The 20,423-nt window shown below is 43.0% G+C and overlaps 1 protein-coding gene across 3 annotated transcripts in view; it reads right to left on the reverse strand.

The window, feature by feature from the left end:
• LOC126273187 (optineurin) overlaps positions 1-20,423 on the reverse strand; it is a 158,633-nt gene that overhangs the window by 31,550 nt on the left and 106,660 nt on the right. For all 3 annotated transcript variants that reach the window (XM_049976706.1, XM_049976707.1, XM_049976705.1), the window contains one exon: positions 1,910-2,012. In XM_049976706.1, the coding sequence (XP_049832663.1) occupies positions 1,910-2,012 (103 nt within the window). The remainder of the gene's footprint in view (positions 1-1,909; positions 2,013-20,423) is intronic.

Consider the following 20,423-nt stretch of genomic DNA (forward strand, 5'->3'; position numbering starts at 1 on the left):
AATGATTAATAGTTATTACATTTTTTATCATTCTTTGTAACCAATGTCATGGCATACTGAAGAAGGCCAACTTTCTGCAGTGGGTATGTGTCTGCACATCAGCCAAGTGGCACAATGAAGGGTTATGTGCTAACTGATGTTTCCATTCAAACCAATTAAGACAGATTTTATCCTCAAACAAGATCAATTCTTAATGAAATAAAATATACAGTGTAAGTTATTAGGAATTTTTTGTTCAAAAGACTAAATATTTGCAATATATGCCCATAAATTCAATTAACTATAACCCATATAATTATAACCCATAAAAAGGTAATTAAAAAACACTACAAAGTGACACTTGTAACTGTGACTGTAACGCATGAAAAGTGAAACCAAGTCTTTTGCATTTAGCAGGAGGATAGTATTTCCTAGTAATCTAAAATATTAAAATACAGAAAGGTCAAAATGAAAGCAATATTGAGGATGGTGTGCCATTCCAGAGCTTCCACACAATAGTGTTTCACTTAAAATGAAGTTCAAAGAGTCTTATTTTACAGTCTTCAAAACAAGATTTTTATATATAATTGGAAGGAGTAAAATCAAGAACTAACGGTCTAGATTACGTATTGGACAGATAAAACGTATTAAAAACAAGACTGAAGTTTCTGGACAATGTCTTTCTTCAGAGAGCATGCACGCGTGCATATGTGCGTGCGCACGGGGCCATGCACTCAGTCAGTCAGCCTAGGAGTTGTAATGGAAAAGTGAACTGTAAGAGACTGTGAAGATGAAGGTGTGAGTATTGAATGAGTGAAGGAGGGGGAGTGCTGATGATGGGAGGACTAGCAGAGATTCTGGCCAAGAGAACTGGGAGATTCAAATATATGTTGTAAGAACAATTCCCATCAACATAATTCACAAAATCTGGTATTGTGGTGAGCTGTGTTGAGAGGGAAATGGGGAAGGATCCAGATGGCATGGGTTGTGAAGCAGTAGTCTAACATGTGCTCAGCAGCATGATCTGTCTCTATTGGATCAACTCTGCCTATCAGAGGCAGAGTCACCCACATCAACTTGCCAACCGAAATGAATGTTACTACCAAAGTATGGCCAACAGTAGGCTTGACCACTTAGTAGCAGAATACACTGCTGAGTATGACATGTTCAGCTTAAAATGCCATCTGACAATTCATGCCATTTGAATCCTCACCTCCAATACTAGCTTCTCTGAATTAGGAGATAGGTACTGTCCTTACAACATGTCCTTCAATCATGAAATCCTCCTCACTTTAATCTTCACTATCCCTTGCACCACAGTCACTTCCCCCTTTCTACTTTTCACTCATTCTATATTCACACTCTTGTATCTGTAGTCGACATCTTCTTTTGTTCTGTCTTCCTTTCCAGTCCACTCCTATGCTTAACTGTGTGCCACTCAAAATAACTCCTGCTTTCACCAGTGGCACATTCCTATTCTCATTTGCTAACTGCCTTCCCTCCCAGTCTTCAGCCACCCTTCCCTTCATTTACCCACCTCCTTTCTCCCCTTGCCCACTGAACCTGACCTAATCCCTCATTCCAGCTGAGCTGCAGTCAGTAAAAGTGAGTGAGAGAGAGTGAGAGAGAGAGAGAGAGAGAGAGAGAGAGAGAGAGGGAGGGGGGGGCAGGGGGGGTACCTTTACTCGGGGGGGGGGGGGGGGTACCTTAACTCATCCCATTATTTATATTCCACCCAGGACTTCCCATTATCATATATGTTTTGCAAGGCTTCTCTTATCTATTTTTGGCTTTATTTCTTTAATACCACTCTGGAACTCTTGCATTCAATGAACGTGCCTTTCAAATTAATTCAGAAGTGGTAAGAATTTTTTATTTCTGGTTTTTAAATTTAGATTTTATATCTAATAATATCAGTGTGCATACTTACACTCTGTCTGTCTTCTACATCTGAAGTTTGTTGCTGGTTCTGGCCATTTACCCTAGGCCTTCCTGGAGCTGAAAAGGTGCTCCAACCACTATTCAAACGACCTCTGAAAACATAAATGTAATAGGGAGCAAGTAAGATACATGCATTGCCATCAACAACATTTTTCAAGCCAAGAGAAAGAAGACTAAAGCAGTAAAAAAACTTTAAAAAAAATGTGAAGAAACCATCATGTAACAGCTTTTGCCAACACATGTGAGTTGAAGAATTGCATGTGCAGTGTAAAAGTGCAGAACATGGAAAGAATTATGTCAACTGATTGCACAGATCTTCAGGGATAACAAGCTATCATGCTGAAATCTGAAATGAGAATAAATCAAATTATTTCAGTTCACTAAAGTAATTACAGTCCTATAGTCCAAATAAATAGGAGTCCGTATCTCAATATGCGTGTAAAATTTTAAAGTGTGGACTGCATTGAAGTTGCTCTAAATCCAACAACTGCTGCTGCAAGATGTACCTTCCAAGCACAAAACCGTAACTCCCCATCACTTATTCAGGCACAACCAGATACAGTGTGAGTCTATGGGCCTATGTTCGATAGAGTTATGTGGTTTGATGTAAATGATAGCTTAACTGGCAGAGTTCTTTATGGATATAATTCCACATGTGCTTCATTTGTTGCCCACAGAACGTCTGAATAATACTCTTATTTCACTCCATGCCTTTGCCAACGTCTCTCCTGTCACAGCCTTTACAACATCTCGTATTCGTGCTGTAAGATCCTACACATCATGAATTGGTGAACTGAACACTTCATAATAAACATAGCCCCACAAAAAGATCAAGAAGGGTTATTCTGGTGTACATGGTGGCCATGACCCCTGTATCTCCAGCATGATGGGGCTGAATGGATCTAAAACTTTTTTGTGTTATAAAAACTGTCTTAGGTTGCAAGGAACAATGTATTTACTCATTGATGACAGTTTCAGACAGTTTGTCCACTATCAAAACAAGCATAAGTTTGGTCCTGCATTACATCAGTCATACAAGTGGAAAATTGGCCACAGAATCAACTGTGACATTAGATAACATGGCCTCCACATGTGCTCCTCGGTGTATGATTGATGTGATGCAAGATTAACACTTGTGGCTGATTTGACAGTGGAAAACAAGTCTGAAATCTAGAATGAAATTTTCACTCTACAGCGGAGTGTGCGCTGATATGAAACTTCCTGGCAGATAAAAACTGTGTGCCGGGCCAAGACTCGAACTCAGGACCTTTGCCTTTCACGGGCAAGTGCTCTACCAACTGAGCTGCCCAAGCACGACTCACGTCCTGCCCTCACAGTTTAACTTCTGCAGTTTCATATCAGTGCACACTCCACTGTAGAGTGAAAATTTCATTCTGGAAACATGCCCCAGGCTGTGGCTAAGCCATGTCTCTGCAGTATCCTTTCTTTCAGGAGTGCTAGTTCTGGAAGGTTCGCAGCACAGCTTCTGTAAAATTTGGAAGGTAGGAGACGAGGTACTGGCAGAAGTAAAGCTGTGAGGACAGGGCGTGAGTCGTGCTTGGGTAGCTCAGTTTGTAGAGCACTTGCCCATGAAAGGCAAAGGTTCTGAGTTTGAGTCTCGGTCCGGCACACAATTTTTATCTGCCAAGAGGTTTTAAGTCTGAAATCGGTCATCGAAAAATAAAGATTCTTCCTGTGCAATTTAAGACAGTTTTCGTAACAGCTATTGGTGGCCTCAATGTTGGACTGTCTTTACCAACCTCCTGTCTGGAAAGGTTTCATACAAGAAATGGCAGACAAACAACTCCCAGGTTATAATTCTTCATGCTTTCCCGGCGATGTGTTGACATCTTGGATATTCGGGAATCCAGCCGGATGTTCGCGTCGTTCTCGCACGATATTTCAACAGTGTGCCTCGCTGTCTTCTTCAGGTGCTACCTGAGACTGGTCCTTGGGTCGATCGAGTCCAGTATTTATGCCTGGGAGGAGCTGGGCGTTCCCTAATCGGTCCGCGCCGAGTCGAGTGTTCCATCTGTGGTCCGCGCCCCCAGACTCGGCTTCAACGGACCCCTCCAGTCGCGGATGTTCCAACTGCCGTCGGCGCCGGTTTTGGCCATCCTCAACGGTTGTGGTTGTCATTTGAGGTGTGTCAGACCCGATCTGAGATGTTAGGTACTCTATCTCATGACTGTTACTATGGTTTCCACTTCTGTTGCGTGCTGGGCGCTCCCTAATCGGTCCGCGTCGCGTCGTGTGTTCCATCTGAGGTCCGCGCACACCAGACGCGGCTACATTGTCCCTCTCTGGTCGCCGGTGTTCCCTCCGCCGTCCGCGCCCGGCCTGGCCGTCTTCTGAAGTCGAGTTCATGACCTGGGGTGTGTCAGATCTGGTCTCTAATGTCCAACACCTTGTCTCACGGCTGTTCCCTCGGTCTCCACTTATATTTCTTGCTGAATCCTGGAGTGTCCTGCGTTGAGTTTTCACAAGCTCAAGCGCAGGATTCCAGGCAGTGCTGATTTGGTATCCCGAGTCACGGTTGATTAGATTGTCTGTGACCTTAATCTCAATTGCTTCTTTAATGACACTGTCCCAAAATCTTGAGGTCTGTGTCACAATCTTGGTGTCCTTGTAATCCATTGAATGACCAAGTTCCAGACAATGCTCTGCTATGGCTGATTTAGTTGCCTGCCTGAGTCTGGTATGTCTCTGGTGTTCTTTACACCTGATGTCCACAGTTCTGGTGGTCTGGCCAATGTATGACATCCCACACTGGCATGGTACGTTGTAAATACCTGGCCTGTGTAGCCCCAGGTCATCTTTTATAGTCCCCAGCATAGCCCCAATTTTTGTGGGTGGGCAAAATATGCTCTTGATGTCATATTTCCTGCTGATCTTGGTAGAGATAGGTCCGGCATATGACAAGTATGCCATCTTCTTTGCCTCTTCTGGTTCTTCTTCTGGATCCTTTGGCCGATTGGCAGGTTGAAGTGCCTTCTGGATATCTCTAGAGGAGTACCCATTCCTGCTGAACACTGATTGTAAGTGTTCTATTTCTGTGGCCAGACTATCAGGATCTGACAGAGTTTGTGCTCTGTGGACCAGTGTTTTGAGCACTCCATTCTTCTGTGCCGGATGGTGGCAACTGCTGGCTTGAAGGTATAAGTCAGTGTGCGTAGGTTTGCGGTACACACTGTGTCCAAATGTGCCATCTCCCTTTCTCTTCACCAGAACATCCAAGAATGGAAGTATTCCATCCTTCTCCATTTCCATTGTGAGCTCGGCGTGGACCGATTAGGGAACGCCCAGCTCCTCCCAGGCATAAATACTGGACTCGATCGACCCAAGGACCAGTCTCAGGTAGCACCTGAAGAAGACAGCGAGGCACGCTGTTGAAATATCGTGCGAGAACGACGCGAACATCCGGCTGGATTCCCGAATATCCAAGATAACAACTCCCAGGTTATTATGTTGTGCAAAGTGCACATGTTGAAGTGTATCCATAAAAACTTCTAGAGTTGAACTATCATTTACAAAAATGTTCTGCAAGGTAGCAAATTATCACCCTGAATTGAAAGTGTAGCTTGCTGTGCAGCCGGGAGGAGAGCAAATGTTAGCTCTCATGTCGGCACAGCTCATGATGGCTACTGAGCCCAGCGAGTGGTGTATTTGTGTAATGCTGCATGCAATACGTTACACATATTCTCTATGAATCTGAAGTAGTACTATTAAATATAAATCAATCTTTTTCATACTTAGTGTACCTAATTCTACAGATAATAGAACCATACTGCTAAAATTTCAAATCAGTAACTTCAAATTCTGAAGGTGGCAGGCGTAAAATACAGGGAGCGAAAGGCTATTTACAATTTGTACAGAAACCAGATAGCAGTTATAAAGAGTCGAGGGGCACGAAAGGGAAGCAGTGGTTGGGAAGGGAGTGAGACAGGGTTGTAGCCTCTCCCCGATGTTATTCAATCGGTATATTGAGCAAGCAGTAAAGGAAACAAAAGAAAAATTCGGAGTAGGTATTAAAATCCACGGAGAAGAAATAAAAACATTAAGGTTCGCCGATGACATTGTAATTCTGTAAGAGACAGCAAAGGACTTGTAAGAGCAGTTGAACGGAATGGACAGTATCTTGAAGGAAGGATACAAGATGAACATCAATAAAAGCAAAATGAGGATAATGGAATGTAGTCGAATTAAGTCGGGTGATGCCGAGGGAATTACATTAGGAGTGAAACACTTAAAGTAGTAAAGGAGTTTTGTTATTTGGGGAGCAAAATAACTGATGATGGTCGAAGTAGAGAGGACATAAAATGTAGACTGGCAATGGCAAAGAAAGCGTTTCTGAAGAAGAGAAATTTGTTAACATCCAGTATATATGTAAGTGTCAGGAAGTCGTTTCTGAAAGTATTTGTATGGAGTGTAGCCATGTATGGAAGTGAAACATGGTCGATTAACAGTTTGGACGAGGAGAGAATAGAAGCTTTCGAAATGTGGTGCTACAGAAGAATGCTGAAGATTAGATGTGTAGATCACATAACTAATGAGGAGGTATTGAATAGGATTGGGGAGAAGAGGAGTTTGTGGCACAACTTGACTAGAGGAAGGGATCAGTTGGTAGGACATGTTCTGAGGCATCAAGGGATCACCAATTTAGTATTGGAGGGCAGTGTGGAGGGTAAAAATCATAGAGGGAGACCAAGAGATGAATACACTAAACAGATTCAGAAGGATGTAGGCTGCAGTACGTACTGGGAGATGAAGCAGCTTGCACAGGATAGAGTAGCATGGAGAGCTGCATCAAACCAGTCTCAGGACTGAGGACCACAACAACAACAACTTCAATACTTTCTTTCAGAGATATTGCTGGCATTACGAAACTGAGTTAGGGACTGTAACATATTCATCTATAGTATCAATTAAAACTATGACCAGGAGGATAGGTTCACATAATCTACATTTCTGGAACTTTCATTTGTTTAACTGCCACATATATCTGATGTAATTAATAGTACATTGGAAAATTGTTATTTAATTGTGTTTTTTGGAGAGACAGAGAATGAATGTATGTCATACGTAAAGTGAGAATGTGATATTTCATTAAAACTGTGTAAAAGTAAGTGTGAGAAAGTAGTTGTGTAATAGGGGAATTTGTGACATGTCAGAGTGAGCTTGATTTTGTAAAAGACAGCCAGGAGGGACACTGAGTATTAAATTTGTTAGTAATTCACTTCGTAGAAAGGAATCTTATTTTGTTTTCATTAAATTTTATTTACTTTCAAAATTACAAAAGTTCTAGTCTGAATTATTTGTGGTAATCTGATTGGCTGGCATTAGAAATAAAGCTCATATAGAAGTGCTCAAGATGATCTGATTGGCTGCTTAACATACTAGCCATCTACATCTACATGACTACTCTGCAATTCACATTTAAGTGCTTGGCAGAGGGTTCACCGAAACACAATCATACTATCTCTTTACTATTCCACTCCCGAACAGCGAGCGGGAAAAACGAACACCTAAACCTTTCTGTTCGAGCTCTGATTTCTCTTATTTTATTTTGATGATCATTCCTACCTATGTAGGTTGGGCTCAACAAAATATTTTCGCATTCGGAAGAGAAAGTTGGTGACTGAAATTTCGTAAAAAGGTCTCGCCGCGACGAAAAACGTCTATGCTGTAATGACTTCCATCCCAACTCGTGTATCATATCTGCCACATTCTCTTCCCTATAACGCGATAATACACAACGAGCTGCCCTTTGTTGCACCCTTTCGATGTCCTCTGTCAATCCCACCTGGTAAGGATCCCACACCGCGCAGCAATATTCTAACAGAGGACGAACGAGTGTAGTGTAAGCTGTCTCTTTAGTGGACTTGTTGCATCTTCTAAGTGTCCTGCCAATGAAACGCAACCTTTGACTCGCCTTCCCGACAATATTATCTATGTGGTCCTTCCAACTGAAGTTGTTCGTAATTTTAACACCCATGTACTTAGTTGAATTGACAGCCTTGAGAATTGTACTATTTATCGAGTAATCGAATTCCAACGGAGTTCTTTTGGAACTCATGTGGATCACCTCACACTTTTCGTTATTTAGCGTCAACTGCCACCTGACACACCATACAGCAATCTTTTCTAAATCGCTTTGCAGCTGATACTGGTCTTCGAATGACCTTACTAGACGGTAAATTACAGCATCATCTGCGAACAACGTAAGAGAACTGCTCAGATTGTCACCCAGGTCATTTATATAGATCAGGAACAGTAGAGGTCCCAGGACGCTTCCCTGGGGAACACCTGATATCACTTCAGTTTTACTCGATGATTTGCCGTCTATTACTACGAACTGCGACCTTCCTGACAGGAAATCACGAATCCAGTCGCACAACTGAGACGATACCCCATAGCTCCGCAGCTTGATTAGAAGTCGCTTGTGAGGAACGGTGTCAAAAGCTTTCCAAAAATCTAGAAATACGGAATCAACTTGAGATCCCCTGTCGATAGCGGCCACTACTTCATGCGAATAAAGAGCTAGCTGCGTTGCACACGAGCGATGTTTTCTGAAGCCATGCTGATTACGTGTCAATAGATCGTTCCCTTCGAGGTGGTTCATAATGTTTGAATACAGTATATGCTCCAAAACCCTACTGCAAACCGACGTCAATGATATAGGTCTGTAGTTAAATGGATTACTCCTACTACCCTTCTTGAACACTGGTGCGACCTGCGCAATTTTCCAATCTGTAGGTACAGATCTATCGGTGAGCGAGCGGTTGTATATGAGTGCTAAGTAGGGAGCTATAGTATCAGCGTAATCTGAAAGGAACCTAATCGGTATACAATCTGGACCTGAAGACTTGCCCGTATCAAGCGATTTGAGTTGCTTCGCAACCCCTAAGGTATCTACTTCTAAGAAACTCATGCTAGCAGATGTTCGTGTTTCAAATTCTGGAATATTCCATTCGTCTTCCCTGGTGAAGGAATTTCGGAAAACTGCGTTCAATAACTCCGCTTTAGCGGCACAGTCGTTGATAACAGTACCATCGGCACTGTGCAGCGAAGGTATTGACTGCGTCTTGCCGCTTGTGTACTTTACATACGACCAGAATTTCTTCGGATTTTCTATCAAATTTCGAGACAATGTTTCGTTGTGGAACCTATTAAAGGCATCTCGCATCGAAGTACGTGCCAAATTTCGCGCGTCTGTAAATTTTAGCCCATCTTCGGGATTTCGCGTTCTTCTGAACTTCGCATGCTTTTTCCGTTACCTCTGCAACAGCGTTCGGACCTTTTTGTGTACCACGGGGGATCCGTTCCATCTCTTACCAATTTATGAGGTATGAATCTCTCAATTGCTGTTGCTACTATATCTTTGAATTTGAGCCACATCTCGTCTACATTCGCATAGTCAGTTCGGAAGGAATGGAAATTGTCTTTTAGGAAGGCTTCTAGTGGCACTTTATCTGCTTTTTTAAATAAAATTATTTTGCGTTTGTTTCTGATGGGTTTGGAAGAAATGGTATTGAGCCTAGCTACAATGACCTTGTGATCACTAATCCCTGTATCAGTCATGATGCTCTCTATCAGCTCTGGATTGTTTGTGGCCAAGAGATCAAGTGTGTTTTCGCAACCATTTACAATTCGCGTGGGTTCGTGGACTAACTGCTCGAAATAATTTTCGGAGAATGCATTTAGGACAATCTCGGAAGACGTTTTCTGCCTACCACCGGTTTTGAACAAGTGTTTTTGGCAACATACCGAGGGTAGTTTGAAGTCCCCACCAACTATAACCGTATGAGTGGGGTATTTATTTGTTACGAGACTCAAACTTTCTCTGAACTGTTCCGCAACTGTATCATCGGAGTCTGGGGGTCGGTAGAAGGAGCCAATTATTAACTTAATTCGGCTGTTAAGTATAACCTCCACACATAACAATTCGCACGGAGTATCTACTTCGACTTCACTACAAGATAAACCACTACTGACAGACACAAACACTCCACCACCAATTCTGCCTAATCTATCTTTCCTGAACACCGTCTGAGACTACGTAAAAATTTCTGCAGAACTTATTTCAGGCTTTAGCCAGCTTTCTGTACCTATAACGATATCAGCTTCTGTGCTTTCTATTAGCGCTTGAAGCTCAGGGACTTTTCCAGCGCAACTACAACAATTTACAACTATAATTCCGACTGTTCCTTGATACAAGCACGTCCTGTAATTGCCAAGCACCCTTTGACATTGCAGCCCAACCCGCACTTTCCTGATGCCTTCTAACCTAAAAAAAAAAAACGCCCAGTCCACGCCACACAGCCTCCGCTACCCGTGTAACTGCCAGCTGACCTATTCAGCAGAACCCGAAACCCCACCACCCTATGGCGCAAGTCAAGGAATCTGCAGCCAATACGGTCGCAAAACCGTCTGAGCCTCTGATTCAGACCCTCCACCCGGCTCTGCACCAAAGGTCCGCAGTCGGTTCTGTCAACGATGCTGCAGATGGTGAGCTCTGCCTTCATGTCGTAAGCAAGACCGGCAGCCTTCACCAAATCAGATAGCCGCTGGAATCCAGAGAGAATTTCCTCAGATCCAAAGCGACACACGTCATTAGTGCCGACATGTGCCACCACCTGCAGCTGGCTGCACCCTGTGCTCATGGCATCCGGAAGGACCCTTTCCACATCAGGAATGACTCCTCCCGGAATGCACACTGGATTTCTTCCCCTCCTTAGCCGCCGTATCCCTAAGGGGCCCCATGACGTGCCTAACATTGGAGCTCCCAACTACCAGTAAGCCCGCCCTCTGTGACTGCCCGGACCTTGAAGGCTGAGAATGATCCTCTGAAACAGGGCAGGCAGCTGCATCTGGCTCAGCCAGAGACAGTGCCTGAAACCGGTTTGTCAGACGCACCGGGGAGGCTTTCTGATCAGCCTCCGGGGACGCCTTTCGCCAATAGGAATTCAGAATTTCATGCGTATTTGAGTAGTGCTTGATGCCTCAGATCTATGAGTCAATATAGTCACTCTGCGGCTGTCTTCTGGAAAACACCTATGTTCAATCACTCGCACTAAATTTGTACCAAAATGAAGAAGTCTACATGTTTGATAGGTTATCACACAGTTGATTAAAACTGAGTATTTTGAGAAAGTTTGAGATTTGTGAGTGATTTATTTTGGGAGATTTTGCATGTGAACATTTCAAGGCTGTTGATATACTTTCCGGGATGTGAGGTCGTGGTCCAAGAACTTTTTTTTTCTGCTCCTTACGTTTCGTCCAGGACTGCGCTGGACTTCCTCAGAGGCGCTGCTCCGCTGAGTCTTGCCGACTGACTGGTCGGGTGTCTGAGAGCGACTTATATATTGTGAGAAAGGGGGGCGTGGTTCAGGTGACTCGTGATGAGCAGTGATAATCCATAGCAAAGATAAGGTTGACTATCGATTACTACCTTGTCAAGATAAAAATTGTTAGCAATTTTGTAGAGCCACTGTCCATATATCGCTGAGTTTCATAGCCTCCTCTTTTCTATTAAAATTATCGTGATGTTTATAAATTTCAATAGCTTCTCTGTATAGGCGTGGATAGTAATTTAACGTTGTAGATAAAACTTCGGTATCCGAAAACTTCACATGGTGGTTTCCTGGTTGAAGAACATGTTCCGCTACAGCTGATTTTTCTATTTTTCCAAGTCGACAAAGACTTTTATGCTCTTTCAGTCGCGTATTTACGCTTCTTTTGGTAGTACCAATATAAATTTTCCCATAGGTACATGGAATTTTATACACACCACATGTCGACAGAGGAGGGCGTTTATCCTTCACAGATCTTAGTACTTGACTTATTTTCTTTGTTGGTTTAAAGACCGGTGTTATGTCATGTTTTCGTAGAATCTTACCAATCCGATCTGTTACTTTTTTAATAAAAGGGAGAACTACTGTATTTTTCTGTCGTTGTGGTTCATTCTTATCTTTTGGTCTTCTGTTCCTTGGATGCAAAATTCTATTTATCTCTTTTTTGGAGTAGCCGTTTTTTTCGAAAGCCTGCTTCAGATGTTTCACTTCAGCATCCAAATGTTCAGGTGTACATATCCGTTGCGCTCAATCGACAAGACTTTTTATGACACCTCTTTTTTGTTGTGGATGATGATTAGAATTTTTATGTAAATATCTGTCCGTATGTGTTGCCTTTCGAAAAACTTTATATTCCAAGCTTCTATCAGACCGTCTCATAACTAAGACATCCAAGAAAGATATTCTGTTATCCTTTTCTGTTTCCATAGTAAACTGTATTTTTGGGTGAATTTTATTTAAATAATCAAAGAAATCGTCCAAGGCCTTTCTGCCATGGGGCCAAACCACAAATGTGTCATCTACATATCGATACCAATGAGATAGTTTGTTATTAGCTTTTTCTAGAGCTGATTGTTCAAATCTCTCCATGTAAAAATTGGCAATCGCAGGGCCTAATGGATTACCCATTGCTACTCCATCAAGTTGTTCATAAAATTCATTATCCCACTGGAACTGACTTGATGTGAGACAATGTCTAAAAAGAACAGTCAAGTCTTCTGGAAAAATATCCGCTATGAAAATCATAACTTCGTTAACAGGAATCATTGTGAATAAGGACACAATGTCAAAACTTACAAGAATATCTTCAGGGGCCAGAGTTAGTCCCGAACAATCAAGTGTAACTAACTTTCAGCTACTATTCATGGACTGGAGTTATGTGGCCTTTATGTGGTAGGTATTCAGTCGAATTTTCTTCAATGCTGCTTTTGTAGGCTAAACCAATATCTGCCATTACAAAGTGAAGGGGCAGACAACTTGAAACCTGTCCAGGTAGTTGGACAGATTGTTTGAAGGATAGTGAGAGAACGACCCGTCCGGCGACAGCACATAGTCATAAGGAAATGAAGCCATAAAAAAACCGAATAACTGTGTCTAGCACAGTTCCTTACAAATAAATTTTTGTACTCAGGGAAAGACTTTTTGCTCACCCTGTACTCTGAGACCCCCCCCCCCCCCCCCCAGTTTTCTAAGTGATGATAACCAACAAACTAAATCACTAACAGTGTGCTTCTGGGTGATCTGTCGATCTTAAATGTTACAACAAATACTCACATAATGAAAAGGATAGATTTCTAGTCACTAAATCGAGGAGATGTTGAGTCGCAGACAGACACAATGAAAAGACTGCTACACATTTTAGCTTCGGCCAAACGACCTGAAACACAAGTCACATGCACATTTACATAAGCTCAACTTACAAACATGACCACAGTCTATGGCTGCTGTGGGCAGACAAAATGCATCAATGGGTGCACACTTCCATGGGAATGTAGTGGTGTCTTGAATTTTATTGTACTTCTCACAATATTGTCATAACAGACAGATAACTCATGGTGCTCCCTGCCGCCGTTGGATAAGCAGCTGCAGCAGCAAGTCGTATAACCCTAGCTTACTTGTTTGTTAGATAGTTTAATTAATTTCTTTGGGTGTTTTTGGGTCCTTGCATTGTTTAATTCATATATTTCGGGTGTATTATAGTATTTGAGGGTTGTAGCATCGCGCCTTAGTACCTGAATAGTGTAAATTCGCGTAGTCGTCTGTCTTCTGTTTTTGTTGTGAACGGCCAGTGTCGGTTGGTCAGTCAGTGTGCTCCCTGCCGCCATTGGATAAGCAGCTGCAGCAGCAAGTCGTATAACCCTAGCTTACTTGTTTGTTAGATAGTTTAATTAATTTCTTTGCGTGTTTTTGGGTACTTGCATTGTTTAATTCATATATTTCGGGTGTATTATAGTATTTGAGGGTTGTAGCATCGCGCCTTAGTACCTGAATAGTGTAAATTCGCGTAGTCGTCTGTCTTCTGTTTTTGTTGTGAACGGCCAGTGTCTGTTGGTCAGTCAGTGTGCTCCCTGCCGCCGTTGGATAAGCAGCTGCAGCAGCAAGTCGTATAACCCTAGCTTACTTGTTTGTCAGATAGTTTAATTAATTTCTTTGCGTGTTTTTGGGTACTTGCATTGTTTAATTCATATATTTCGGGCGTATTATAGTATTTGACAGTTGTAGCATCTTGCTTTAGTGTTTACTTCGTAGATTCTTATTTAAATTGCGTGTGAGTTTCGTATAGGAGGTGCAATTTCGAGTTTTAGTTACTGTAATCGTAAATTCAGCAGATTGTAGCGCAGTCGTTAGGCATTTGTACAGGTTAGTTGATACATTCTTTGCGTGTTTCGCTTGCGTTATCTAGGCACGGACTCGTGTTTCAGTAACTGTTGTTCAACATCGATTAGAATGCACAGGGACTACGATTGCTGTATTCGGATGAGGGCTGACTTGGCATCCCTTCACTCACAGCTGCAATCGGCGCTGACTTCGGTCGCGCAGCTTGAGGCTGTTGCCAATGGGCACCACTGTGGGGAGCCGGACTTGGGTATCACGGGGATGTCAACCTCGTCCCGTCTGTCCCCAGATCGGTCTGCCGCTTTGGTTGCCCCGGTTGCTGCCCGCAGTGGGGCTGAGCCCTCGCCTGTGGTTGATTGGGAGGTCGTTCCAAGGCGTGGCAGGCAGCGAAAGGCGTCCCCGGAGGCTGATCAGAAAGCCTCCCCGGTGCGTCTGACAAACCGGTTTCAGGCACTGTCTCTGGCTGAGCCAGATGCAGCTGCCTGCCCTGTTTCAGAGGATCATTCTCAGCCTTCAAGGTCCGGGCAGTCGCAGAGGGTGGGCTTACTGGCAGCTGGGAGCTCCAATGTCAGGCACGTCATGGGGCCCCTTAGGGATACGGCGGCTAAGGAGAGGAAGAAATGCAGTGTGCATTCCGGGAGGAGTCATTCCTGATGTGGAAAGGGTCCTTCCGGATGCCATGAGCATAGGGTGCAGCCAGCTGCAGGTGGTGGCACATGTCGGCACCAATGACGTGTGTCGCTTTGGATCTGAGGAAATTCTCTCTGGATTCCAGCGGCTATCTGATTTGGTGAAGGCTGCCGGTCTTGCTTACGACATGAAGGCAGAGCTCACCATCTGCAGCATCGTTGACAGAACCGACTGCGGACCTTTGGTGCAGAGCCGGGTGGAGGGTCTGAATCAGAGGCTCAGACGGTTTTGCGACCGTATTGGCTGCAGATTCCTTGACTTACGCCATAAGGTGGTGAGGTTTCGGGTTCCGCTGAATAGGTTAGGAGTACACTACACTCAGCTGGCGGCTACACGGGTAGCGGAGGCTGTGTGGCGTGGACTGGGCGGTTTTTTAGGTTAGAAGGCCTCGGGAAAGTGCGGGATGGGCTGCAATGTCAAAGGGTGCTTGGCAATTACAGGACGTGCTTGTATCAAGGAACAGTCGGAATTATAGTTGTAAATTGTTGTAGTTGCGCTGGAAAAGTCCCTGAGCTTCAAGCGCTAATAGAAAGCACAGAAGCTGATATCGTTATAGGTACAGAAAGCTGGCTAAAGCCTGAAATAAGTTCTGCAGAAATTTTTACGTAGTCTCAGACGGTGTTCAGGAAAGATAGATTAGGCAGAATTGGTGGTGGAGTGTTTGTGTCTGTCAGTAGTGGTTTATCTTGTAGTGAAGTCGAAGTAGATACTCCGTGCGAATTGTTATGGGTGGAGGTTATACTTAACAGCCGAATTAAGTTAATAATTGGCTCCTTCTACCGACGCCCGGACTCCGATGATACAGTTGCGGAACAGTTCAGAGAAAGTTTGAGTCTCGTAACAAATAAATACCCCACTCATACGGTTATAGTTGGTGGGGACTTCAACCTACCCTCGGTATGTTGGCAAAAATACTTGTTCAAAACCGGTGGTAGGCAGAAAACGTCTTCCGAGATTGTCCTAAATGCTTTCTCCGAAAATTATTTCGAGCAGTTAGTCCACGAACCCACGCGAATTGTAAATGGTTGCGAAAACACACTTGACCTCTTAGCCACAAACAATCCAGAGCTGATAGAGAGCATCATGACTGATACAGGGATTAGTGATCACAAGGTCATTGTAGCAAGGCTCAATACCATTTCTTCCAAACCCATCAGAAACAAACACAAAATAATTTTATTTAAAAAAGCGGATAAAGTGCCACTAGAAGCCTTCCTAAAAGACAATTTCCATTCCTTCCGAACTGACTATGCGAATGTAGACGAGATGTGGCTCAAATTCAAAGATATAGGAACAACAGCAACTGAGATATTCATACCTCATAAATTGGTAAGAGATGGAACGGATCCCCCGTGGTACACAAAAAAGGTCCGAACGCTGTTGCAGAGACAACGGAAAAAGCATGCGAAGTTCAGAAGAACGCGAAATCCCGAAGATGGGCTAAAATTTACAGACGCGCGAAATTTGGCACGTACTTCGATGCGAGATGCCTTTAATAGGTTCCACAACGAAACATTGTCTCGAAATTTGGTAGAAAATCCGAAGAAATTCTGGTCGTATGTAAAGTACACAAGCGGCAAGACGCAGTCAATACCTTCGCTGCGCAGTGCCGATGGTACTGTTATCAACGACTGTGCCGCTAAAGCGGAGTTATTGAACGCAGTTTTCCGAAATTCCTTCACCAGGGAAGACGAATGGAATATTCCAGAATTTGAAACACGAACATCTGCTAGCATGAGTTTCTTAGAAGTAGACACCTTAGGGGTTGCGAAGCAACTCAAATCGCTTGATACGGCAAGTCTTCAGGTCCAGATTGTATACCGATTAGGTTCCTTTCAGATTACGCTGATACTATAGCTCCCTACTTAGCACTCATATACAACCGCTCGCTCACCGATAGATCTGTACCTACAGATTGGAAAATTGCGCAGGTCGCACCAGTGTTCAAGAAGGGTAGTAGGAGTAATCCATTTAACTTCAGACCTATATCATTGACGTCGGTTTGCAGTAGGGTTTTGGAGCATATACTGTATTCAAACATTATGAACCACCTCGAAGGGAACGATCTATTGACACGTAATCAGCATGGCTTCAGAAAACATCGCTCGTGTGCAACGCAGCTAGCTCTTTATTCGCATGAAGTAATGGCCGCTATCGACAGGGGATCTCAAGTTGATTCCGTATTTCTAGATTTTTGGAAAGCTTTTGACACCGTTCCTCACAAGCGACTTCTAATCAAGCTGCGGAGCTATGGGGTATCGTCTCAGTTGTGCGACTGGATTCGTGATTTCCTGTCAGGAAGGTCGCAGTTCGTAGTAATAGACGGCAAATCATCGAGTAAAACTGAAGTGATATCAGGTGTTCCCCAGGGAAGCATCCTGGGACCTCTACTGTTCCTGATCTATATAAATGACGTGGGTGACAATCTGAGCAGTTCTCTTACACTGTTCGCAGATGATGCTGTAATTTACCGTCTAGTAAGGTCATCCGAAAACCAGTATCAGTTGCAAAGCGATTTAGAAAAGATTGCTGTATGGTGTGTCAGCTGGCAGTTGACGCTAAATAACAAAAAGTGTGAGATGATCCACATGAGTTCGAAAAGAAATCCGTTGGAATTCGATTACTCGATAAATAGTACAATTCTCAAGGCTGTCAATTCAACTAAGTACCTGGGTATTAAAATTACGAACAACTTCAGTTGGAAGGACACATAGATAATACCATCGGGAAGGCGAGCCAAAGGTTGCGTTTCATTGGCAGGACACTTAGAAGATGCAACAAGTCCACTAAAGAGACAGCTTACACTACACTCGTTCGTCCTCTGTTAGAATATTGCTGCGCGGTGTGGGATCCTTACCAGGTGGGATTGACGGAGGACATCGAAAGGGTGCAAAAAAGGGCAGCTCGTTTTGTATTATCACGTTATAGGGGAGAGAGTGTGGCAGATATGATACACGAGTTGGGATGGAAGTCATTACAGCATAGACATTTTTCGTCGCGGCGAGACCTTTTTACGAAATTTCAGTCACCAACTTTCTCTTCCGAATGCGAAAATATTTTGTTGAGCCCAACCTACATAGTTAGGAATGATCATCAAAATAAAATAAGAGAAATCAGAGCTCGAACAGAAAGGTTTAAGTGTTCGTTTTTCCCGCTTGCTATTTGGGAGTGGAATAGTAGAGAGATAGTATGATTGTGGTTCGATGAACCCTCTGCCAAGCACTTAAATGTGAATTGCAGAGTAGTCATGTAGATGTAGATGTAGATGTGCTACTCTTCATAATCAATATAATGCAATAAAAACATTCAGAAATAATATACAATTACAGCTGTATCTATACTCTACAAACTTAAGTAAATTGTATGGTAGGAAGTATTTTCCTTTGTGTCAGCTGCCCAAGAGGGTTTCTAACAGTGATGAATTCAGGGGGTGGCCCGGGGGGAAAGCCCCCAGGAAATTAGAAATTGCCCCCTCCCCCCGAGAAATTCATATCTATAGTTGTGGTGAAACATAAAAATTATCACCTGGTCTGTTAACTTGCACCGTTGTGACAAAATTTAAACTACGCCAGCAGCTGTTGCTAACAAAGTTTGGAGCCACCTATGGAGAAGTTGTGATGACATGCAGTTTTTACAAGCAAAATGAATGTGTAACACAATAGGTGGCGGCAGGGTCCCTATAGTTTGGTTTCGTTACTTATCGGTTCAGTTTGGAACACTTAGTGTCGATTGTTCTGTTTTATTATTATTATTATTATTATTATTATTATTGCCAATACCAACAAATTAGCAGTTGCTGTATAATAAGTGTGCGGTAAAGCTAAGTGTTGCAAGGTGTGCTGGCAATGCTGATTGTGGAATAAGTTAGCCTTTCCTCTCTCATGTTTTCCCTCACCGCACCTCCAATTGGCCTAACGTGTAAGCTAATTTCTTAGCTACACAGCCCACCCTTGCTGCAAACTTTATTCTTATCTGCCACTCGTATCTATACTTTATTTGCCCTTAGACTAAACCTGACGTTGCAAAACACGTCCCCGGGTATTGCTACAGAATTGGAAGTAGCATCTGACATTATAAAAGATTGTTTCCATTTTTTTTTTTTTTTATTGCATTACTGGGAATATTTCCAAGATTTAAGAGCTGTACAGATTTTTCCTAATCAATGAGTCCAAAGCTCAAACCAAATATTTGTGTATACTTGACAATGATTTTGCAATGTCAATGGGTATACACAATTTTTGCCTAGAGAAGCGGTATATTCCACCATGAGTGGGACATTTGGCAACGCTGCTCTACGAGTATAATCTAAGCTTTCATTGTTGATAAAAACTCAATGCACTGTTGAAACTGTTGTAAGGTTATAACAGTCAGTCGACAGGTTACGACGGGAGTGTGATGTGATTATGTAGTGTACTACGTGCGGTCTTCGTCAGTTTATAACATAAAAAGAAGTGTTAATGTCGAAATAACAAACTTTAATTTCTTTCTTTTCTAATAAAATACAGTGTACTGCCAAAGACAAAGACGACTGTGAGTCTACTGAAAGACGTGCTAGTGATTGTGACAATGAATTGCATAGGTCTATCAAGTATTCAGTTTCCCTTCCACAGTTTTCAAACGATAAATGTGCTATTTCTGGCCCATCCACAAATTGCAATTCTAAATGAAGTATTGAACGCAAGATTAAGTATAAGCAAAAATGGGAGTGCAAGTACAATTGGTTGTACTTTGATCACGAGCGGGGTTGGGCTTTCTCCAAATTGTGTGAAATGCATTTAAAAAATGATATCGAAGCTCTACAGAAAACAGGAGGAGTGTTCATTTCTGTACCTTTCACTAAATTTAGAAAAGCTACTGGAAGCCCGGGAAACCACTAGAAAAGCACGCCAACTAAGGAAAAAATGCAAGAGCAATGAAAAAGACTACTAAACGTTTAAGCTTGCAGACAAAAAAGTATACCTTCTGCAATAGAAACAACACACACACACACACACACACACACACACACACACACACACACACACACACACACACCCGCGCGCGCGCTTCAGGTGCTATAATGCATGTGATATGCAAGTGTGTGTGTGTGTGTGGGGGGGGGGGGGGGGGGGGGCACTGCGTGTACACGCACATGCACACACACAAAATCTGTTATCCCATGAGTACATATTTGCACATCACATGCATTACAGCACCTGCTATGCATCCTCAATTTCTCCAAACAATATGGGTCACAAATAACAACAAAAGAAAACCAGCCACAGAGACCAATTGAACCAAGGTTATGCTTCGGAAAAATAGTGGATAGTTTGTCAAAACATGACTGCAATGGCGGCTCAAAAAGTTACTTCTGCATAGTACTAAAAACGGCTTCAGAAAATGAAGGGGAACTGATGAAAATCATGCAATATTAACTCAACAACACTCATCCATGCAGAATATCACAAGGTGTCCCTCAAGCAGCTGTTCTCTGCCAAATCCTTTATACCACACATATTGCTGATAGTGAAGCTTGTTCACCACCAACTGTTAAACTATTACAATATGCAGACAGACAACATACCTATTCAACAGCCATGTCTCTCCACGATTCTTGCTACAGTCCATCATATTACGACTGGACGG

The sequence above is a fragment of the Schistocerca gregaria genome, chromosome 5 (assembly GCF_023897955.1).
Source record: "Schistocerca gregaria isolate iqSchGreg1 chromosome 5, iqSchGreg1.2, whole genome shotgun sequence".
NCBI lineage: Eukaryota > Metazoa > Arthropoda > Insecta > Orthoptera > Acrididae > Schistocerca > Schistocerca gregaria.